At 36.9% G+C, this 25683-nt stretch overlaps 2 protein-coding genes across 11 annotated transcripts in view; both read right to left on the bottom strand.

The window, feature by feature from the left end:
• Positions 1-18234, bottom strand: part of nbeab (neurobeachin b) — a 344194-nt gene extending 325960 nt beyond the window's left edge. For all 4 annotated transcript variants that reach the window (XM_026934784.3, XM_034310661.2, XM_053239985.1 and 1 more), the window contains exon 1: positions 17662-18234. In XM_026934784.3, the coding sequence (XP_026790585.2) occupies positions 17662-17964 (303 nt within the window). In that variant the 5' untranslated portion in view covers positions 17965-18234. The remainder of the gene's footprint in view (positions 1-17661) is intronic.
• Positions 18235-21363: 3129 nt separating this feature from the next.
• The window catches only part of stard13b (StAR-related lipid transfer (START) domain containing 13b), a 124817-nt gene continuing 120497 nt past the window's right edge, over positions 21364-25683 (bottom strand). For 4 of the 7 annotated variants that reach the window (XM_053239503.1, XM_026934856.3, XM_026934858.3 and 1 more), the window contains 2 exons: positions 25241-25417; positions 22281-24684 (listed from right to left, as the gene is read on the bottom strand). In XM_053239503.1, the coding sequence (XP_053095478.1) occupies positions 24567-24684; positions 25241-25417 (295 nt within the window). In that variant the 3' untranslated portion in view covers positions 22281-24566. Of the gene's footprint in view, positions 24685-25240; positions 25418-25683 lie in introns of all 7 variants that reach the window. The other 3 variants (XM_053239502.1, XM_026934853.3, XM_026934855.3) reach the window with 2 other exon arrangements.

The raw sequence follows: 25683 nt of genomic DNA on the forward strand, positions 1-25683 counted from the left end.
CTTGAGAGAACCTTAATGTAAAGTGAGAAAACAATTAAAAAGTTATAGAAATAAATATTATTTTTCAACTTATTAAAAAAGTGAAGATAAATTCTAATAACTAAAGCATGCAGTAAAAGTTATTACTACTTAAAAAAAACAGAAGATATGATTATGAACCATGTGAAGCAAACACTAATTAGAAGCTAAAAAATGGTTTAAAGTGTTGATTAAAATGCTAATTGCAATTGCTGATTAGGAACATTCACTAATTATATATTGTTTACTCTTTTTTTTTCATATTATCTTCATTCAACTTATACTCTGTGCACACAGTATACTGTATATGTTCGGCTGCTCCCAATAGGGGTGGCCACAGTGGATCATTGGTCCACATATTTGATTTGGCACAGTTTTTACACCGGATGCTCTTCATGATGCAACCCTCCCTAATTTTATCCGGGCTTGGGACCGGCACTGGGAGTGCACTGTTGTGTGCAACACCAGTTGCTGGGATTGGTTCCCTGACCGGGAATCAAACCCGGGCCGCGGCAGTGAGAGCCCTGAAACCTAACCACTAGTCCTCCAGGGACCCAGTACACTGTATATGTGTATAGCCTGAATATTTATGTCTATCTATATTTTCACACCATTCCCATTAGAAGGACCTGTAATATTTCCAATGTGCCCCTTCTACAAATGATAACAATGGTACATTGATCTTGAAAATGATCTTGGCCTCAGTTTAGTCCATGCAGGTACTTAGAAAGATGTACCATCTTTTCTTTTTCGCAAACATAAAACCTTGATAAACTGTCTGCGATTCAGCAAAAACTCAAGGCCATTTTCAAAGCATCACTGGAAGTGTACCTCTATCCCACGTAAGACCGAATATTTCGTATTCATTTCATGTCCCTGATGCATGTTTGGAAGCACATCTGGATCATGTCAAGTTTGTAGGTACTTCTGGCGCAGCATATTTAGATAGATGGATATACTGTATTTCGTCCCATGGGCAAATTTGGAAGAAATACAAAATTCTATCCATTTGAATTCTTTTCCCATATCAATAAGCAGTCATTACAACATGTTGCCAGTGCTACAACTGTATGTACAAGAAGAAAAATGTGCCCTTGTGTGCAGTGTATCTACGCGGTATTTCGGCAGTTGGTTGGTTGTGTTCTTGTGTTCCTGTTATCAGATGTGCTGCTTTGCCAGAAGGCACTAAAACTGGGGCAACATGAATCTGAAATGGCTCCTGTGAAGTACAAAACATCCTGTTTAACACAGGAGGAGCTAAATCTTTCCCCCCAAGCCATCGTAAGCTGTGAATATGAACCACCTGTAGGCAATGTTAATATCTTTTATCACTTTTAACAACAATCTGATGCAAGGGATGATTCTTGTCTGGTACAAATAAGTCAGCCTTTTAAGAGTTCAGATGAGGAGAAGTAAAGCTGTACAAACCCATTTTATTAGCCAATGGTGCTCACATTTGCATGCTTAATTCCCAAGCAACAATTAGCCAGCTCTATTAGCCTGATGTTAAAATGGTTATAGTTATGCTGCCTTCAAGTTCTCCTTGAAATTCCCTTCTTTATGAGTTTGAAGTCGTTAGTATGACACAATATGTGTTCAAGCGGTTTGGGCTGGAAACAAATCATTAATGGCAGTGCAGAAATAAGCACACAATGCATACAAACTAAAACTGTACAACTTCTACTCTGGGAAAATTCTGGGAAAATTCTTAATCCAGGATGAATAAAGCCTAATCTTATCTCTAATCTATTAAAGTCCAGGCTCATAGAAAAATCCCAGTTTCCAACCAGTCATTACAACATTGTGGTGGCACTCAGTGTTTGTTATTTTTTTGTTTGTTGGTTTGTTTGCTTTTTGTTTGTTTTATTTCAATTGGCTGTGCTTATATGTACATACATTTCATCATATCCAAATATACTGTATGTGCAACAAATGTAATGGCTCTGAAATTTCAAATATATTCACTGTATTCATTTCATGTCTCTAAAACTATATAATATTGACATATATGTCAATATGTATGTCAATTTATTTTAAATTACATTGAATGTTGGTTGGTTGGTTAGCTGGTTGGTTATTGGATGGTAAGTTGATTGGATGGTTGATGGTTGGTTGGTTTGTTGGTTATTGGCTGGTTGGTTGATTATCTTTTGGTTGGTTATTTGTTGGTTGTTTGCTTACTGGTTGGTAGGTTATAGGTGAGTTTTTGGTTGGTTATTGTTTGATTGGTTGGTTGGTTATTGGGAGGCTGTTGGTTATTGGTTGGGTGGTTATTGGTTGGTGGGTTGGTTATTAGTTGGATATTGACTGGGTGGTTGGTTGGTTATTGGTCAGCTGCTTGGCTGGCTGGCTGGTTGGTTGGTATTGTTATGTGTAAGGGCGTTATTATGTTCACTGTTACTCAATGTACCTGGGTACTGATTGAATTTTTTTCTTTTCTTTTCCTTGTAAAATATTTCCATTTCTGTAATCGTTCTATTGTTGTACAGTTATTCAATAAAACTGTAAACACAGCAACACTAAATATCTAGACACATTTATATTGTAAAAATTCCTATAATTATCATGATAATTATCATGACCCATCTCTAGTTAAAACTATGCAAGTTTTAAACACAAGATCACTGGTAATAAAGGTAGGCCACTAGTTAAGAGCTTATGTAAGCATACACATGATTTCACATCTCCACATTGCAACAGTAGTGCTGAACTTGTGGGTTTCATGTAAAAAGCCAGAGGAAATGCATTAGACACAGTTACAGGGTGTGTTTAAAGCAAACAAGATTGAACAAATTTGCAGAAACACACACACACACACACACAAACTGACTACACATAGGTTCCACCATGAAATTACTGGATTCAATGCAGTTTAACAGCTGCTTTGCTTTTCCTTTAAACCCACTGCCTGGCAATTTTCTCCTTGACTGAGCTTTCTGCCTTGACCCTCATCTAATTTAAGTCTAAAGGTCTGTTTTGCACGGTTCACAGTCTCGGTTCTGCAACATAACTATGGCAAAATAACAACACACAAACACCTGAGCAATTTATTGCTATCGACATTCAGTTCAGTGCAAAAGTTTGCACTCCCTACCACTTCTCGGTGCAAAAAACTTAAATGTATTGAAAATGTATGCCGCTTGTATTTTACAATTTATCTGAAAAAAAATTGATTTTGAAGACGTTGATAATGAAATGAAGGTGTATCATGCAACACGAGGACAATCCAAAACATTCCTTACATAACTTGCACAAATTGACCATGTATGAAACCTAATATACCAAAATCCTTGTTGCTATAAATTAAATTTCTTTGTTTTTTTTAATTGTGTCCTAAAGGTACGCAAACTTGTGCACTCGCCTGTAGAGTTTTGGTTTTTAAATTTAACCAGGCAGCTATGAGAAAAAAATATACAAATGATAAAACCTGAGATAAATCTTAACAGGGAAATGCTCTAACAAAAAGGAATATATGATATATTGACCTTTGGTCTACCATGTCATCAAATAATCAGGTTTAATATTAGTGATTAATTACCTTCTGCAGTAATGATCAGCTCTGGAACCTACACACTGGGCAAACTTAAAGCCTTTACTTCCCAAAATCTGAATTTGATCTCAATGCTTGGGAAAATGAGGATTTTTTAATGCTCCAACACACATAGGCTGTTAGGTTAGATAACTCTCAGCTCTTCATAATAAAGTCATAATTGCGAGCAAAAATCAGCTGGTGGTTATGTCCTAAATGACTTACATTACCTCACTACAGGGTTCCAATGAACAGCTCGGGGGTTAAGTGTGTTTCTCCGGGGTTTATTATCAGTAACCACCAGCTGTGACTGAACCATGACCTCCAATCAAATAAAATCCACTTTCCACTTCTGCTTTTGAAATAGTAAAAAAAGCAAAAAAAAAAAAAGATAAACCTATACAACATTCAGTGTGTGTTACTGATCCAAATAAATACAAATTAGCCTATATTTCATCTACATTTCATTTTTCTAGAAAGTGAGTGAGTCACTAACAGTTATTTTGATTTCTGGAAATGTTCATCTTTTCCCAGCTTACCCCAGGTATTCACTCTTCATCAGGAGTCAGAGCTGCTAATTTGGCTCAATAGGAGAGCAGGACAGCATTATCAGTCATTACCACATTCCCTGTTGTAGGTATGAATGACCTCGAAAACGTTAGCAGTGCCAGCCAAAAACCTTTCACTCATTGCTTCAAGTACAAATTCCCAAATTTAAATTTATATTCCCAAGCAGAAAGCAGCTTTCGAAGGAAATGTAGTGTAAAATTGCTCATGCTAACAACTGTGTAGTAGTCGTAAGTGGTCATATGCACACCTAATGCATAAAAACTGATGCTGAAGTTTTAAAAACATAACGAGATCTTTTTTTCCATACTCCCTAAACTGTACCTTTCCTTGTTGCTAGGGTGGTACGCTTATCTTCTGCTCCTTTAATATGTTTCTTTTACCTGGAAATATGGATATAATAGAGCTTTAAGTATCTTTAAGCTATAAGGTACACAGTTGGACCGTAATTAGTTTTTAGAGTAAAAATATAAACTTTTACCACATTTTTTTGGTTAAAATATATATATATATATATATATATATATATATATATATATATATATATATATATATATGCTTGCTATATGAACAAAAGATATACTCTTGAGATTACCACTCCAGGGACAAGGAGAGTAAGTGTGCATTTATCATTTTCTTTAAGATAATAGAATAAGTTTTGTTTTGTTTTATCATAGAACATCAGATTTTTCTGAATATAAGGGAATTTTTAGTTGAAACATTTGGTTTGGTTTGAAAAAAAAATGGCATTTGAGTCCATGTACAGACTGTAGGTTTTAAAACACTCAGAAAAATCTGATGTGTTTCTGAATCAGTTTTTCTAAGAATGTCAACTGCAATGTTTTTTTTTTAATCCCAAAATTTAAGGGGACTTATTTTTAGTCATGGATAGAATGAAAATCCTGAAGTATGTTTATATTGAAATTTTTGTGACAAGATTGTGCTGTATTTTCTTAGCGGTTGTGTGCCATGCTGATGTCACAGGTGGACGCTGTTATTGCTAGTGCAGTTACAATGGAGATTAAAAATGTAACCAATCTGAAACATAAGGAATAACAGGCAGGTTTTGCTGTTAGCCCCTAAAAACCAAGAGCTTCTTGTTTAGTCACTTAACATTTTATGTGTGTGTGTGTGACGCAGTTGTGACGCATGTGACTATGTGCGTCAGTTGTGCTGAGTTACACGAGAGACTTGGCTCGGCTAGTTAGCGATCTACTTAGCAATGCCAGGCGAGATGGCATTAAAAGCAGAATTAGCATGAAAGTTGAAGATTTGGAAGCTGATCTGTTTGAGCAGAGTGTACAGGTGAGGAGATGAGAGAGATGGATAGACTAAGGGACTAAAGTGCAGCTGCATCACTCTCTTTAGGCAGAAATGACACAAGGGCTATATCCTACTGCACCACTATGAGCAGGTGGCCAAATGGCATTGTGGGTAATGTAGGAAACTGTTAAGTAAAGTGAAAATACACAAACTTGTCAATGAAAGATCAAAAGAATCAACTCAGAATTTCATTACAAAATAAATCTTGGACATCACTGAAGATCACATGTTCATTTTACAGATTAATATGCAACATGTTCAGGGTGGATTTTTCCTTAATTGATGTTTACATGTTAAATATTCATTATTGTGAATTAATGCAGCTAATAATACTAGATAATGGAACCTTAATGTAACAGAACCTTGTGTTTATGTCAACAGATCATCCAGAAATAGGCTAATTTTTTTTTATAAAGATGAAACCAAAATTTTGGTTGAAATGGACTTTACACATATCTGGGTGTATCAGATACAGATATGACGGCAGAATCACAACCTGTGGCTTCATCAGAAGGTTTTACATTACAAGCTTGCTGAAAATGGATGCTAAATCAAGGCTGATGAATCCTTCTATGATAAGCAGATTCAGTGGCGTCTAGTCTACCATGTAGACTATAATAGATTATAAAGAATTATAAATAGTTCTGATTCATCATCTCTCCTGAGAAACATTAGGTATAACACAACAAAGTATAAACAAAGCCAAACTCTGTGCAGCAGTTCATTTCATCTGGAAGAATGCCGTGTTTACAGTGAATGCAATTTCATTATTCTATAATCCTAGCAGAAATTATGCACACAGCAGCAACAAGAAGACATAATGCTCCAGGAGAGTCAGCGTCAGATCACAATTTGCTGACACAGCTCCACAGCCAACAATAAAAGCAAACAGGTTCATATTCACCGTAACTGTATTGAACTATCGATTTCCTACCACAACAAATCCAACGGCTTCGTCCCAGCTTCATTTCTGCACCACGTCTTCATTACAGCTTTCATTGTGGTCTTCGGGGCAGACGGTGATTAATGACAAGTCCGTTCCTAATTGGCTCTGATAAGACGCAATGACAAGAATCACCCTTGTAGAGCTGAACTGTGAACAAAGCAATTGTTCTCCCTTCCAGAAGGTTCACAAGGTCAAAATATGTGCAATGAGCTGTTCATGTTCAGCTGACTCTCAAATAGCAAACTGAGAAGTTGAGAAGTTGATAGTAGATCATTAATGTAGCACTAGAAAGGGATGAAACTGAGCAAATCGTGGCATTCTCTTGATCTCGACGATGCTGTGGTTTTCAAAAGGACCTGAAGTTGATGTCAGTGTGCTAGCATTCTAAACAAAAAATGATGATGAGGCAAGAAATGTGAATAAAATTACACTACTGGCGTTAAGCCATGTTTAACATAAGGAACAAAACACAACATGTCATGCTGTTATTGGAAAATAATCAATATCGGGGTGGTGTAACGAAGCGGAGCTACTGTTACTACACCAAAGTTGATTATTTTCCAATAACATCATGTCATGAAGTGTTTTATTCCATTTTTTTCAATTATTTCAATTATTTCATTCATAGTTTTATCCATTTATTGTTACATCTGATGTTGTAGCACATCCATGAAACAAGCTAATTCATGTCTTTACTTACGTTTTAGCACACATTATAAACAGTCATTTGCACACCAGCCTCTCTTTGTTTCTTTTCTTTAAGCTAATAAGACAAAAAAGTCAGCTTGTCATGTTACCGAAAAACCCCCAAGAGCAAACGCTAAAAAAGACTCCAGCTTTTTACAGCTTTACCTCTGACTGTTACAAAGCACTAACACTAGAGATTCCTTCCATAAATGCTGAATAAACATGTCCTCGCAGAAAATTTCACCATATCAACAATTACGCAAGCCTTTTTACACCATTTAAGCCAAGTTGTTACTATGGAAACAACCATGTATTAGAATGAGTGCATTAATATAAAATATAAATAATAATATTATAAATAATCTTATAATATGTGGTCATTGAGATTTGAAAAAACATATTACATTTAGTTTACATAAAAATATCAAGTTTCTCATCAAAACGTGATTTAACTGCTTATACTCCATTTAATTTCAACAAGTTTCTAAACACTTGTTTCAGTTAAGTACAGTGAATGTGATCAAATCACACATTATTAAAGTGATCCATTTATGTTAAGAAATCTCACGAGGTGGGTGGCACTGATGCGAAGAGAGACCGCAGTATGAAAATTAACTTAATGAAAGTGTGTGTGGTATAACAGTACAGAGCGACATGTCACTGTCTCACTAAACCTTCGACCCGGGTTTGATCCTCCGCTTGGGTTAGCGTGCAGGCTTCGATTTTATTCAGGGCTTTGAAATTACATCATCAAATCATGCTGGATGTACAAAAACAAATTGTGTTAATGTAACTCAATTCAATTACGTGGAACAGATGTACGCATTTGAATTAAGTAAATTCAATTAGCTTTTTTTTTTCAGTGTAGCCAGAACTACTGTCTGAGCTGCTGTTTTAAAAAAAATAACCAATACCTTCTGACCAATAAGATTTGACAATTCAGCTGTGCTGTGGTAAAACATTAAGTAAACTACTCTGCTTAATGATGTCAGTAGGCGTTAGGTTTGCTAGCTAACAGTCTGTTAACTTAGCTGATGATGGAGAGTGCTTTCTCAGCTCCACTACTGGTTATGCCTTCCATGAGAAGGTTATTAATGTTTATTCATATTATATTATTTCATTTTTGCAGTACAACATACAGTATAAATTTGCTAAACAAAAACTTGCCCAATTGATCGAGATAAGGCCTCTTTAGAGACGTTTCCTCATATGTTCGCTGAATGTTAACCATAACGCTGGATTCCTGGTCAGCCTTCAGGAGCTCCTCAATGTTCAGGTTTCCAGATAATTGCTTTTGACTATTCTGTAGCTACACCACTGATTTCATAGTATTTAATTTACACTTGTGCTTTAAAAGTCAAGAGACACTGCAACAGAATATATATATACACTGAAACCAGTGTAGCTATTCCAGCTACCCTTATCACATTGCACATCATACTAGTGTAATGCCACATTTCTAGTAGCGTAAATACTGTTATACGTCTTATTTATTTCTGCTTCTCCCCTGTTCTATCATTAGTATAAAGTTCTCAGAACCTATTAGCTATGTAAAAATGTTCTGTACTTGATTGCGACATGACAGTGCCGCCTACATCTAATGAGGAGATCTATTCAAGTAACCGATGGATCCTTGGGGGCAGCGCTGCGTAAATCTATACATTCATATTATAGTTTCTTGATGCAAACAAGATGAAAATGAAGCAGAGAAAAAAGAAATGGAGCGCTGCATCGACAAAATGAGAAAGTAAATGTGTAGGAAAAGATAAATGATTGATTCACGCTGAAATGTTATTTTTTAATTAACGTTTAAAGGGACAATATGATGATAATATGATGATAATATTTGATAGACGCTTCTGTTTCTTAATGATCCGACTGATGAAACATTTATGTAGCCCCAAACTGTATTACAAACTGTATTATTATTTTCAAATAAAAACATTCATTCAAAAAACATTCATTTCATTAAATAATGTAAACGTTCTGTCTTTGCTTCTCATATAGTTCAGCTTTAAGCACTTCTCTCACACCATTAATTTTGCTTATTTAAAATCAGCAATTTTTTTTTTTTTTACCACACTGCTATAATCACTTTTCTACCAGCTAATATGCTTCACAACCTCTTGGTGTGATTTTTAACCGAAACAGATGAAGGAGAAGAGATAGAGGTTTACTGCAGGAGAGGGAAATTAAGCAGCGGTGTTTGGATGCAGGTCATGCTGGGCATGAATATTTGGTTGAGCTCCACTGGGACAATCAGACCTGAACGGTGCACTTTTCCTCCCTGCTACGGCACGTAATTGTTGAACTGATTTGGGGAGAAGTGATGAGAAAGATCCCTCACGCAAGGACAAAGTGACACTGATATCCAATGTTCGTGTTTTAAAAGAGCTTCTTAAGATGCTATACATGTTTTTTTGTGGTTAATAATGGAATAATATGGTATTTTTGAGGCCTGGGAGTAAACATACTCGAGGTATTCGAGCTGCTATGAGTTGCACTGGCGATCTTGTAACAGTAATTCACAACTAACAGCTGCTCGGATTTTTTTTTTTTTTTCATAAATACATCATGCGCTATTACAGACACATCACTGGCTACTCATAACACTCCTGTAAAGCTGAGGTTTGTGTTCCAAACTTCATACTACTGTAATAAACAGTATACCAAGTGAATAGGAGTGTAAAGATACCCAAAATTCAAATTCGATACAATACAATACAATATGATATAATACAGAAGTGTCTTGATACAATACATTTTCAGACCAGCAGACGTACACTATATGGCCAAAAGTATGTGGACGCCTGACCATCACACCCATAAGTGGTTCTTCCCCAAACTGTAACCGCAAAGTTGGAAGCACACAATTGTATATAAATATAAATGAACACAATATGAGCCTGTTTCTAGCAGGTTTCTTTTCCTGTGAACCCACATGCTTGCATCACTCATAGCAATTACTGTATCATGGCATTATTTAAAGCAAAATACAATCACGAAACTGTTGCATATGTGCATTGAAAGTGCGAAGTTCTATACCAACTGTCATTATAATGGCCAATTTAATCAGTCTGCAGGATCACACTCGTTGGTATTCTTTATTTTTCCTTCTAACTGTCTCCAAGTAAAGACAAGATGTAGGTGATGTAAACCATAGCAACTAAATTTTAAAATGATTTCCAAAGCATCCAATTCAGTGGGAGTATTTAAAAAAGCTAGTGTGGATTCAAACTTGGAAGTGTATCTCTGTTGTGAGATTTGTTTGATACCAACAAGAAGACCAGCACAACTTGGCCTGGGTTCTCTTCATGCAGACTTATTCTTGTTCCCAGCATTTTTTTCCAAAGAAATTTACACTAATGCCAGTGCCTAACCTCGAACAGTAAAAGAGTCAGTACCAAGTACCAAGACAGTTTAGTTAAGTTTGAAATTTAAGAGTTTGTTGCATAATTTTGAGTTCTTGGAACCCTTTCTGATAGAAAAGAACATCTACATGGAACCTTTTAAGAAATATAACACTACAGGGCATGCTGTTACAGGAAAATAATCAACAACGGCCTAACGCTAAGCCCAAAGTTGAATATTTTCCTAAAACAGCATGTCCCAGAGTGTTTTATTTTATTCCTCTTGTACCACAGCAATTTTACATTTCAACATTTACAATTTTTATTTAATAATAAACAACACGTTGTCCTGCTTATCTGTTTATAGTTACATTCAATGTTACGGTACACAGACGACACAAGCTAGTTCCTTTTATTACATTCATTATAAACTTACAATAAACAGTCGTTCCATTACCATCCTCTCTTTCTTCTCTCTTCTAAAGTTATAAGGAAAAAAAAACACTGTTTGTCATGTTACCGAGAAACTAAACAGTGTATACTCTTCTGTCTTAAAAACGTTCCTGTGTCTGAAATTCCAGTTCCAATCAGAAGCGAGAATTCACTGTGGTATGAGTGAACATCACACACAATCACAGCATGGTTAAAAAAAAGCAGTGGATAAAAAAAAAGTCAATTCAGTCCAGCATTGAATCTGTAGATCTATAATAAACACGCATATGAAAAAGGAGTGTCTGAAAAGCAAGAAAATTGACTGCTGCCACCGCTCACGCCGCTTTTTAAACTGTGATTTCACGTCTTATTTGTTAAGATTGGAGTCACTGAGTCAAAACACTGAACACACATCTAGGACAACCATTCCTGTTTTGCATTTTGAATCCTTCACTTACAAGAGACCTGGAAACTGATTTTTTTTTTTTTTCACCAAGTACTGCAATGTAGAACAAATCAGAACAAAGCATGAAGCTTAGACATATTCACAAAAACGTGGCCTGAGGAGGACATCGGATTGATTATGATACAAAAGACGGGATCATGACGGAAAATTAAGGCATCAAAGTTACAATCAATCCTCATGTCCTGGTCCTGGGGTGCCTTTGGGGAACCTAGTCCATCTAAGTAATCACACTGAAATGAATCTGGATGCCAAACAGACGAGGTTCTTAATCATAGCACTACTAGAAAACACAAAAACAGCTGGAGAAAGAAGATGCGTCTGGAGTGCTGCCATTTTTTGCTTGGCAGATTATGCAAGCTATATGAGGAAAAATATTACACTTCTCCTTTCTTCCCTGCGCATTTGAGTTTTATTCCCTCTACGCAGTTCCTCTGGAGATGTCCCAGCACTGTGAGGCTGTGTGTGTTAAGGCTGTCACTGCCTCTGCCCCGGCATGCCAAAGGCTGTAAAGTTGCTGCTCCCTGCTGAGACTAAATGGATTATAATTAATCTCTAGAGCCCTAAACAATCAGACGGTGGATCTCCCAGCTAGGAGCCGACCACAAATCCATTCTGCCAGCCACAAGCAGGTGTAGAGGAGGTCATGTATGATACAGGAATGAGTGTATCAACAGACTGCACTCACAGGACCTCATTTACTAAAAATCTGTGTCTGTAAGAACAAAAGCGTACAAGGTGATTTACTAAAACAGAGCCTACAGTGTAGTGAAGTTTTAATAATAAGAACACAAATTTAAGCAGATCTATTAATGGGAGAGTATTTAACACAGAATTCCTCCAATGTTACACAAATTTGTTAACAGCTTGCTTGTTGAATACCAAACAAATGCAAATACTGGTATCAGGTTTCACTCTCATATTTTGCTCATTTACTTTATATAAAAATTGCTCTGATACCCACATCCAATACCATGTGATACTATGTGACGTAAGAATAGCGTACGTTGTTTTGCTAATAATCAGACAACAGAAAATGACCACAATCAGGACATATTTCACGATTAATCAAAGCAAAGAAGACGGCAAACTGTGTTCTGTGAAAACATCAAGAGGAACTGCAGCATTTTCCTACAATACAAGTAACCTGATGAAACATTTTAAGCATAAAACTCAGAAAGAAGAGTTCACTGCTAGCAGCACATGACACTGGCAAGGCGAGAAATACTGTTTACAGACAACGGACCTCATTTATCAATCTTTTAGTATAGTTGTGCGTAAATGTTCGCATAAGCCAAACTAAAAATTTCCAGCGGATTTACAAAAAATTGGGGAAATGCTAATTTTCTTCACACCGTGTGCGTATGATAATGAACGCTAATCATCCATAAATTACCAAATGAGTGCATGGCACAGCTGATTTACATATAGTCACACCCACAAAACTCCATAAAAGGTCAAGTGCACAGACAGCTGTGAGCATGAAATGATCGATCAGGGTAAAGCCTGAAAAACAGAAATGAAAGTTATACTGACTCACTACTATGCCAATAAAATATCTCTTAATATAAAATATTAATAATAAAGCGAGCGCTAAATCCTCTGTTACCCGAGGCGTTCGGTTCCAGCTTACGGCTTTGCACAGACAGACCGGTTCATCCTCCTTTGATACGGTGCCATTTCTTTCGTCATAATGAAATGAGTAGCTTTATTTGTATTAATTTATGGATTTGTGTTGGCTCGCTTTCTTTATATTGTATGTTCTTTAATTATTGCCCATAATATAAAATGGCTGGTTTTCACAAAATGAACTAGTATGAGGATGCGTTTTTGATAGAGACTCCAAAGCTCTTCTATAAGTCAGTCTGGATAAAGGCGTCTGCTTTTATAATCCAGATGTAAAATTACAGTAATCCATGCAGATTATATGATTTGAAGTCGACTAAGTCAAGATTTACATTAGTCAGTCTTCTTATGCATAAATTTACACACACTCAGCAGCTCGAGTCGGATACAAACGTTTTTCCGAATTTACAGGATAATCATGAATGCCAATTTCTTGTGTAAACGCTTTATGCATAAATCCTTTTATATCCAGTTTGATACATGATGCCCAGCGTTAAGTGAGTAAAAATAACAGTCCTTACCCAGTATGTTGTATGCCACTATCGGTTAGTGACAAGGGATTCCAATGCAATAAAGACAAAAATGTACTTTACTTATAGCTGTACAAAAGTGGAACAAATTTCAGTCTTCTCCACTGCATCCCTACATAATCCAAGGTACCTAATGTAGCTAGCTAAAAAAAACAACTTCATTTAAAAATCATCTAGCTAACGTTATAAAGATCAAGCCTAGTAGCCTACGTGCATGAACATGTACATGTGTGCTTTTCATGGCCACTATTTAAACCAGGAAAACACAATAAATCAACTAAATAAAATGTTCTGTGATGCCAGTGACTGTTTAACCCTAAGAACTCAATACTGTATGGTACCAGTGTGTACAATCTGAAAGAAAATTGGATAGATAGATAGATAGATAGATAGATAGATAGATAGATAGATAGATAGATAGATACTTTATTGATCCCATGAGGGAAATTCTTGTGTTACAGCAGCATGGTCAGTAGCAAGAAACAACACGTACACATACAAAATATAAAACTCAGCCGTAATCCTGAGAATCTTTAAGTAATAGTCACAAACATATAACAAGTCATGTTAGCACTAGGCTGTCAAATAAACCGGTTTTTAAAAACAAAATGAGAAACTGTTATCTCGATATCTCCACTCTCACTGTATAGCTAACCGGCTTTCAAACAGAAACAGGAAAAATGCACAGTTCTGATTGGTTCATTCTCTTTCTCATCATAGCTGCTCACAGCCAATAAGGTGTGATTAAACAAACCAAGGGATGCATTCATTTGATGATGTAGGGATGTTACGTATGGAATGATAAGGCAGATCATTATCACACAATTACTGCGCAAAACAACGTTATGGGACATTGAATAACATTTTCGCTCAGCTATAATGATGTTTTTAAAAGGTGTATATAATAAGCAGTGCTGTCTGTGTGTTATGTGACCTACCAATGAGTAACCATTTGGAACTGAAAAATAATTCAGAAGAGGTTCAAACCCCAAATCCGCCCCCTAGCTACACCCCTGAAAGAAAGTCTGCTATTTAACTTTCTCCTCTGCCATTTTTCAGTTCACTGGCTTTAAGTTGAACGCTCTTGTGTGCTTAAGTGCTTGGCGTCTGTTCCTGCCTGTAAGCTCAGTTTTACAGAAGTCTCTTGGTGCGTTATGGGCACCGGGAGCTGGGAGCTTGGTAACAGAAGCGTCATCTGAATGTCAACAGGCTCCTCAGCGCGTTTACTCCATCTGCCGCCTCTGGGATTCGAGTGAGAGACGGTACTCTCACATATGGCCTGTTCCACAGCACGCTGCATTAGACCGAGTGTTGTCAACTCCAATACATTTATTCACAAAGTCACATGATAGAGAAATAGAAATCTACTTCATCTCATTAACAAGTTGTGGACTGTATTATCGAGGGTGAGGGGACAAAAAAAACGATTCGAGTCTCTTTTTAAACAATTCTGTACTGACACACAGATCTCTATAATCAGATTTTTATTATTATTCATATTCATATATTTTCAGTAAGCACTTTTTCCTGGTAAGGGTCACAGTGGATCTGGAGGCTATCCCAGGAACACTGTGTGTGAGAAGGGAATACACACCCTGGGATCACAGGACACCATAAACACACATTCACATCTAGGGGCAGAACTCGGAGGAAAACCACATACACACAGTGAGAACATGTGAAACCACATACACACAGTAACGCCAGCTCAGGATCAAACCCTGGAGCTGTGAAGCAGCAACGCTACTCGCTGCACCACCATGCTGCTCTTAGTATTAACATTTTCAATGAAAAGCCAGAAAACAGTTCAAACAGAACCCTGAAGCAAGTTATAATTTTAGCAATACTAAACAGAAAATCAATTGTTTTGGCCAAAATATACAGTATTTTCTGGCCAAAAGTCGAAACTGTATGCTTGCGTGTTCTATGTCTAGACTCACTACTATGCCAATAAAAATATCTATTAATATATAATATTAATTTTAAAAAAGCATATGTAGACTGAATAACAGTTTGACTACATGAGCAGTTATTCAGTAATATTTTCTAAAGATAACTCTGGAAGCTCGTTTCTGCGTATGAAATAAAATATTATGCAGATTTTTATCTCGTGACTTTATCTTGCAATTGCGAGTTAACATCTCTCAACTGCAACTTTTTGAGAGTTATTTACGTGCAAATGCGACTTTTTTTTCTCCCAGTTACTTGTTAATATCTCACAACTGTGCCTTAGTGCTTCTGTTTCCAGTAATCAAACCACAACACAACCAAGCATATTCAACAGTGTGTAAACACTAGGATAATATTTTCCCAAGCTTCCATAGATAACTCACATCAGAGCTTTATATACAGCATAAAAATCAGGCATTCAGTGGCATCTCACCATATGCTCATCTCACTATACCTATATTTAAGAGCAGCGAACAGAAGGAACATCTGTGGTCTAATGGCTAGATTGCCACATCAGTTCACAACGTTCAGAAAGGAAACAAAACTTATAGAAGATACAACACCGATAAGAGCATCAAGGACAAATTAAGCATCATGAGCAATGAGTAAGCCAGAGGTGACACTAACTTAGGATGTAGATATTACACTAACAAGAAAGTGCCATGTTTGCCATGATCATCACTTTAACGTGTCAATTTGAAGAAAAAATAAACACCAGTGTTCTGACCTGATTTCTGGTGCTTTTCTCTCTGTGGTCATGAGTTTGAGTCTCGTGCCTCGAGTAGGTCAGACTACATTTACTTGGAGTGTGTAATTATATCTCATTAGCTGAGTTTGTGTTGAACCTGGATACATATATTATCAGATGTTACAGTTAAAAATGATAAAATGTGCAAAAGCTGAAAGGCTTTCCATGTAGCTACCCTTACAGAAAAATCACATACGTTTCATATTTAATTCACATGTGATTATGTGCGTGATGTGTGAAAGACATGTAAAGGTGGATGTCAACATGTTATGGCATAAAAAAGTAAACGTGTTAATATGCGAAAAACAAAACAAATGGGAATCGTGCGCATAAAAAAAGTGAATTGTGTGCATAAAACAAATATAAATCATGTGCATAAAAAAATTGGAATCATGTGAATAAAACAAATGTGAATCACATGAGTCATGTGAATAAAACAAATGTGAATCATGTGACAAAAAACAAATGTGAATTGTGTGCATAAAACAAATGTGAATCATGTTACAAAAAAACAAATGTGAATCATGTTACAAAAACAAATGTGAATCATGTGACAAAAAACAAATGTGAATCATGTGACAAAAAACAAATGTGAATTGTGTGCATAAAACAAATGTGAATCATGTTACAAAAAACAAACGTGAATCATGTGCATAAAACAAATATGAATAATGTGCATTAAACAAATGTGAATCACATGAATAAAACAAATGTGAATCACATGAATAAAACAAAGGTGAATCATGTGAATAAAACAAAGGTGAATGGTGACAAAAAACAAATGTGAATCATGTGCATAAAACAAATGTGAACCATGTAAATAAAACAAATGTGAATCATGTGCATAAAAAAAATGTGAATCACGTGAATAAAACAAATGTGAATCACGTGAATAAAACAAATGTGAATCTTGTGCATAAAACAAATGTCAGTTGTGTGAATAAAACAAATGTGAATCGTGTGCATAAAACAAATGTGAATTGCGTGAATAAAACAAATATGAATCATGCGAATAAAACAAAGTCATATTGGTCAAGTGTGAATCATGTGTGACTTTTCAGTAAGGGTAATCAGAAATGTAAATGAGTCTGAAAGGTTAATTTTTGTTAACATGTCTCCTTTGTAGTGATTTGTGACTCTGTCAGCCAGGGTGCATTAGATGTTTCTTCTCAGTGAGTCAAAGATGAATAAATAAACATGTTAACAAGTAAGAGGTGATAGGAACAGTGCTGTGTGTGTCACTGCATGGTGTCTGGAGGTCAGCAGGTGATCTGTGAGCATCAGTGTGTGCTGCATGTGAAAGTTAAGACACCTGGTAGGCCGACACACTCCTAAGTGTGTGTGTGTGTATGTGTGTGTGTGTGTGTACATGCTGCTGCTATAGTGTGCATGGATTTATACTCTGAGCAATGAGATAAAGCTCACATTCCTTCTGATTTATTCACACCGAGAGCGCGTGAGGGCGGTCGTTGGGCGCGGAACATCAACTCACCAGATTGAGCACTGTCTCCGCGATGTCTCTGTCGCTCACCTCCCCGGCTCGGATGAGACCCGCGAGCACGGCGAACTTCGTCCTGATGTTGCGGATGGGCACCGCGGGGTTGAGCACGCCGGCCGCCAGGAGCACGGAGCCGGAGCACGCGGACCCCGCAGACCCCGCAGACGACCCCGACGCTGCCGCCTCGCCCGTGACGGAGCCCGTGACGGAGCCCGCGGCCCCGCGCTGCTGCTGCTGCTGCTGCTGTCCGCGGCCCGGAGCGCACAGAGCCGTCTCACTCGCCATCATCATCATCATCCGCACCTGTCTCTACAGGCAGCGCGACACCATCCACACCGTTTCCGGAAACACACTGCTGGGCTTGGAGGAAATTTCTAGAACCAGCCTAACAGAGGCTTCAGTTAAGAGACGCACCGCTACCGATGTGGACAGATCCGAGACCGTGTGCGGTTTGTGCTTGGCTCGGGACGCGCTTCCTCTCTGAGCGCCACTCAATCTCTAGATGGACGATTCACGAAGGAATCGGTTCTTTCCGAACGACTCTCTTGAATCGGAATCGGATGGATTGATTCAAGAGAACGAACAGACACTCCCATTATTATTATTATTATTATTATTATTATGCTTATTATTATTATTATTATTATTATTATGCAGTGGGTAGCGTTGCTGCTTCACAGCTCCAGGGTTCCTGGTTCGATCCTGAGCTCGGGTTCCTGTCTGCGTGGAGTCTCATATCATCCCCGTGTCCATGTGGGGTTCCTCTGGGGTTCTCTGTTTTCTCTGGTCTACATGTAGCATCAAAATATTTGACCATCATTTCCACATTTCCACATTCTACTCTTATCTTACGTGAGGGTATATATAAAAATACTATGCACTAATGTACTAATAATGTTTTTGTTTTTTTAGGGGCAATGGTGGCTCACTGGTTAAAGGCTCTGGGGTACTAATGAGAAGGTTGGAGGTTCAAGCCCAAGCATGGACAAGTTGCCACTGAGTAAGGTTATTAACCCTCTCTGCTCCATGGGTGCTGTATCATGGCTGACCCTGCACTCTGACCCCAGCTTCCTAAGTGTATATGTGAAGAAAAGAATGTGTATGTACTCTAATGTATATGTGACAAGTTCTTCCTCCCACCTCCCAAAAACATGCTGGTGTATGGATTGGCTATGCTAAATTGTCCCTAGGTGTGAACGTGTGTGTGAGGACAGGCTTCTGATATGGAGCGAATTCTCCTATCTTGAGTTCCCCTGGAGGATAGGCTCTGGATTCAACTCAACCCTGTCCAGGATAAAGCACTATTTATAAAGATGAATAAATGAATATGACTTATTATAACACATTATTATGGCATTATTTATAAGCCTTTCCTATCTTTAGTCTATATGTAACATCTAAGCATTTGACTATCATTTCCAGCATACACGTTTCTTACACGATAGTTGTTTAAAATATAATATATAAATATAATATGTTTAAAATATAAAATAAAATATAATTTCCCTCTTATCATGACAACTAGACTCTGGCTGTTGTGATAGCTTAATTAAATTCCATTTACAGACAAATGAAACCTATTTCTAAGTCATACATTACAAATCATGCTTCCTTCAAAGACAGAGTGACAGCAGGAATGAAGGTGAATAAGGGATAATGCTTTATCCTACAATAAATCCATGCATGCTTCTCTAAATCTAATGAATGAAAACTCACTCGATTCAATTCATTGAACCGACTCTGTTCGAAAGAATCGAATTTGTGAAGTGAGTCGTAAAGGCCATCAGTTAGTGCAGGTCTGACCTGTCTGCTTCAGCAACACGCCCTCTATGTGCAGCTGAGATCTGAGCTCTGCCATCCTCCACACTTCACTAACACACCTTCACCTTCACCCTGGAGAAAGAATACACAAAAACAATATACACATCATCACCACCAATAATATAGACATCAACACACAGAGACTGGAAAAAGTAGTGTTTATTATGACTGAAGAAGAAGAAGAAGAATAGTAAATTAAAATGCTTAATAATTAGTTAGTATTCTCCAATTCAACATTTAGTAATAATTTCTTTAGTTCAATCATACCAATTATCCAAAATAAAAGTTATTAAATTGTTTTATTCCTTGATTATACAAATAATAATAAAGTAATAAAAATATTAAATATTAATAGATAATGGGTGGCATGGCATGACAACTCTGGGTCCTTGGTTCGATTGTCAGCTGGGTTGGTGACTTTAAACTGCCCCTAAGTGTGAATGAGAGTGTGCATGGTGCCCTGTGATGGACAGCTCTCCCTTCCAGGGTGCATTCCCACCTTGTGCTCATTGTTCCGGGGATAGACTCCAGATCCACCACAAACCTGACCAGGATAAAGCGCTTACTGAAGATGAATGCAGAATAGATAATCATAGCAGTAATCATGTGTGTGTGTGTGTGTGTATATATGTGTGTGGGCTTTTTTTTATATCTTGGTGGTGGTCAAATTTCCGCACAAGGATAGGAACATCTGACAGTTTTGACCTTGTGTGTATGTCAATGGAAGGTCCTCACAAGGATAAGACAGTCGTGTGTGTGTGTGTGTAAGCATAAGGACATGTCAGACTGAATCACTGTTTATACAGTACTTGTCACTCTCCACTTTCTATAGTAAGCTTTTAGAGCTTCATGAAAAATCAGACAGGCAGGTAGACAGACTGCACATCACACAATCACACACACCCAAGCTTCATTAGCGTCTCATACCCACTATAATGACGTGAACACATGCACGTGATCACAAAGCCTGATAAAGCTGGGTCCTGAAACTAACACTATTACTATGGACTGTGCATTTTTTTAACAAAGCTTTTTGTTTATAAACATACAATGCAGAAGTCATGAGTAGTTGATGTATTGCCATGGCATGAGTGTCTGCACGAGAGTAATGGCTTCCTTCCCAAATTGGCCCTGTACTAATTTCCACTTGAACTTGGCAGATAGGCAGACGAGAACCCACTTTCTGCTTCTGTTATTAATTAATTGGCTTCTCTTTGCCTGTCTCTCCAGCTGTGAGCTTGTGGTCGTGTTACACTCTAGATGGATGTTTCAGAAGGCTCAGAGTGTGAGAATTTTAAGAGTACATGTCATATGGTTGAGAGATTGAGCCTGGATTATTAATATTTAATCCAAAACAACTTTGTAATACAAAGTGCACTAAGGAATGTACTGGAACACTGAGTTAGTCTGTTTTAAAAAGGAAAAATGCACCGAGTTTAGCTTTCCATTACAAATTGGACTCAAATACCAGTCTGTATCATCAGAATTAGTCATCCAAAATGACTTACCCATTTAAAGGATTATTTTTCAGTTTTTCTGTCCTGAGGTACATCACTAAATTATAAGCAGATGTGTAACTGGCTTGCTATCATAAAATTATACATATTAAAAATTATATATATATATTATATATATATAGTGCAAATCATTAATTACATACTGCCATTTTAGTTTTTATTGTAATAAAGCTTGATTTATTCATTTTTTTTAATAATCCCTGCTTTAAAAATCCCTTTTCAAATGAATCAAAGATCAGCATATAAAACCCAGACAGGCTAATAGTGCCATCTAGGGGATATAAAAGCATTTTTTCTTCTGCTGTGTCTCTCATGAGCTGATGAGAAATCAAGTCCTGAAGTAATAGCAACAGAAACTGTAGGCATTTGGGAAAATAAGAAACTCATTAACTCACTCTAACATTATATTATTTTGATTTCTATTGTGTCCTGTTAGTGTTTTTAATAACCTGTATCTCATATACCTAAAGACTATCAGTATATTATCACGCTCAGTGATGTAACAAAAATTTTACTTTGAATGCCTCAGTAGTTTATAATAATTTAGCCAAAAGACAGCCAACTCTCCCTTTAACCCCGTGGAGCTACCTTCAAATAAGATCAGTTTATAGCTAGCAGTTTAGCAAGTGTGAAAACTGCATGCTTAAATAATCACACACTCAACTCAAACTGTGCCAGGATGTTCTGTGTGACAAACAGATCAGCTTTTCTGGTTTCTAACCCTGTATGACACTCTGATATTTATTCAAATCAACTTACATGACATTGCCGAGTTAAAAGATTTGTTTGAAGCAGAATCACTTTCTTCCTCAGGATGTAGTTTGGCATCACAACTCCACGCCAACATCAGACTCCTTTCAGACCGGCACAGCTATAAGTTAGAAGTTATTCAGTATTATACAGTTTCAATTCCCTGGATATACTCCAGTATGTGTCTACACAATGGCAAAATTCCCAAAATAGCACACTATGTAATCAATAAGATATAGTCATGGACATAGTTAATGTTGAGATAAGTGTGTGATGCAAAACTGGTAGCTATAAGGTTGTATATATTTTATATTTGACATATTGTATATTTTCAGAACAATTTCCATATCAGTTTATATTGTGATAAAGTGTGCTGGGATTTTTAAAGCTCTTTGCTCTTTGCACTGCTATGCTGAATCAGGATATCTTATATACTGTATATTCTTCTGTATAAAACTCTTCTTCCGCATGACAGTTTTTAACACACTTTAACTTCCGATGCATATATTATAATACTTACAAATGGAGATAAAAATATAAAATTAACTAGATTCCAAAAAAAAAGTGCCTTGTGGAGACATAAGGCTGTAGAGTTAGTTAAATGCATGCAATGAAGATTTAATAGTGAAATTGCACACATTGATATTCACGCCTCAGGTATAACTATAGACATAAGAGCCATTCAGAGAGCTGCAAAGATTTGCATACGCTTGGTGCAGTTGAAGTAAAACAGAGACGCGTCTCACTTACACACAACTCTGTCCTTGAACTTAACTGTTTTTCGCAATATCAGCTCAAGTGAGCAGTTAAGTCCAGCACCAGTGTCTGACAGCTTGACCTAACCATAATATGTCACACTGAAATCTATATGTTTTGGGCTGTAAACACACTATAAAATAACTACAGAATGTCATTTGATGCCAACACTGAGTCTATTAATACGTCACTACTACCAAATTAATTTTATCATCCATTGTATCATCCAAATCCACAGAAAGATTTTTTTTTCACACAGAGGAGATCAGAGAAGACAGCATCTTAATCTCAAGGGATGAATTTTATATGGATAAAACAAGCCTACGTTTTGTTTGTTTTTCCTTCAGTTGTCTCTTACTCTTATGTTAGCTCATACTGAATTTGGCAGAAAAGAGAGGAAACACAGTCTATTTCTTCAGCCTGCATTTTCCAGAAAAACTGTCATGTTTTTCTGGCTTCAAGGTGAGCGCTTGTATTTAACTCTTCTTACCAGAGGCCAAAATGGAGTTTCCGCCTGTTTTGCAGGTGCCCATGTTCAGCATTGAATTTATTTGTGATGTCACACTCCAAAGTACTGGGTAATCGTTAATATGAAATTAAACACTCTGAGCTTTAAGAATTAGCATTTTTTCATGAGTATTTTTTTTTATTAGGTTTAAATTTTATAATTTGTGTTGTGCCAGTTGTATACAGTGTTTTACTGTGAAAGAAGCTTTAGTTGTACCAGTGTTATTGTGGAGAGATGTGAATTGTTTGCCCAGCAGGAGGCTCACACCCTTCCTATTTCCCATCACCCTGCTCACCAGCAGATAAACACAGAGTCACGATACTCTACACACAGAAACCCAACAGTGTCCTGACTAATCTTATGACAGACTTATGGCAATAATCATCTGATAAGATGATTTCCATTCTGCTGGTGGAATAGAATGACAGTGTACTGCTAAAAAGGGTTAAAGTTGGTGGTTTAGATGCTATGTTTTAAAAAAAAAAAATAATAACTTGGATGCCTCTATTCAAGAAAAATCTGGCAACCACAGAGGCATGACCAACATGGAGATGACTGTAATAATCTGAATCTGAAACCCAAAAAATCGGCTTAAACACGTGTGTAACCCGACTCTGAATATGGAGACCTTTCGCTCTGTGAATATACAGTAGATGTAAATTTTCAAAGTAAGTCACCAACTAGAATAGAATCTATAGAATTTATCAGGAAAAACTTTAAGGGGAGAAATACAGGACAGCTGAAAGATGCCAAAAAACCCACAAAACCAGCTATTTATAATTAATTTATGTATAGTTTATTAAAAAGACATCGTCTCTGACTTGTCCTCTACGTAATCCAGTACTACAAGAGCAGGTTTGAGAAAGTCAAACCCAAGTCATATATTTTTTTTTTCATTTTTACAAAGTTAAAATAAAATACAATAAAATAACACCCATTTCTCAGACAAACACTGAATGATCAACAAGGAAAAGGCAAAGTAAAACCAGCTTACATCTGAGTAACATTTTGTACCATATAAATCACGCTGATATCAGTGCAAATGAGATATCAAGAGATATAACGGCCAAATGCTTGGACTACACGAACCATTTGATAAAACACGCTCTGTACAGGTCACATATCTGTATACACGTGAACACACACACACACACGCAAACACATATACACTGACACAGAATACAAGAATACACATGCGATTGTGCAGCATGTGATCAAATATAGCTTTGAATTTAAAAAAAAAAGTACATGCTTCCCAGAAGCATTTAAGAGCTTAGATGTTGTATACATTGTATAAGATTATGTGCACAGCAAATATGTACCAATAGAATTAATTATAATATGAATAATGATAATTACAAATAATACAATATTACAAATGGACAAACAACATGAAAGCTAAGGTACACTGGCAGGATGCTGATTTTTTTTTTTTTTTTTTTTTTACTTTGGGCATCTTTAAGAGTCACAGCATTGGCTGAAGGGTGTCCCGGGTCCTGGGTGTCCCTGGCAGAGATGTCCGTTCATGCAGAAAGGCATCATGGGACTCAGATTTTAGTCTCTGGTCCATCTGCATGGATGGGCTGGAAGGAGTTGCGAATACGGGCGGCTTCAGCGGCACACAGGTGACCAAACGCTTTGTTGTACCATTCTGGAGTTCTGCCTCTGAACACACGGGGAAGGAAATGGGAGAACTTATTTACACTATACACACATTTTAGCATGCGTTAATCTGTATAGACAGACATATGTAATATTAGCCATTTAAAAAATGCAATATGGTAATATTAGCATATCTGCTATATTAGAAATTATTGTTGTATGTAATGTGTAATATTATTAATTGTATCTACTATTAGCAACTATTAATTACTGTTTTGTAGCATGGTGTGTAAGACTAGCAAGAGTACATACTGTAATATTAGCAGTTATTAATATGAGTATTTATTTTATAAATAATAACTATAAATAAATATTTATCAATTATATAATAGTATGTTATGATGTAAGATTAGCAAACATAAAGTATGCAATAATAAAACTAAGCAAAAGCATGTGCTATTAACAATGAATTAAAATTAATGATTAATTATTATGATAAGCAATGGAATATTAGTATGTACAAAAAGTATGTAATAGTATTACTGTATCATCATTATCAAAATGTATGTAATTAGCACTTAGCACTCATTTGCAGTGACCGAACAGTGTGTGTACTCACTTGAGGTCCACTCTGCAGATGTGTGTGAGCCGTGACTTGCCCGAGCCACAGGGCTCCAGCAGGTAGCCAGACTCGAGCACGACTCCCCTCACGCCGCCTACGAGAGGACACTCGTCATGCTCGATGGAGACGGACACGAGGGAGCATGCGCCCCGAGGTAAATCTGTCCTCCACGACCTGAAAGTGAACACACAGCAAACAGACAGAATGAAGATGTGTTCAGTACTCCAGCTGAGTTAATACGTCTAGCCTGTTACTTATCTAATATATAAGCATTTTTTGCTCATTTTCATAAAGGGTGCCAATAATTCTGATGATTACACACACGGAGTATCTAGGAGAAAGCTGTGCGCAAAGCATTTTAATATATTTACATTTATTGTTAGAAAATGTCAAGTAATTCCACCGCTGCTACATCAGGGAAGTACAGCACAAATAATGTG

Source organism: Pangasianodon hypophthalmus, chromosome 14 (genome assembly GCF_027358585.1).
Source record: "Pangasianodon hypophthalmus isolate fPanHyp1 chromosome 14, fPanHyp1.pri, whole genome shotgun sequence".
Taxonomy (NCBI): Eukaryota; Metazoa; Chordata; class Actinopteri; order Siluriformes; family Pangasiidae; genus Pangasianodon; species Pangasianodon hypophthalmus.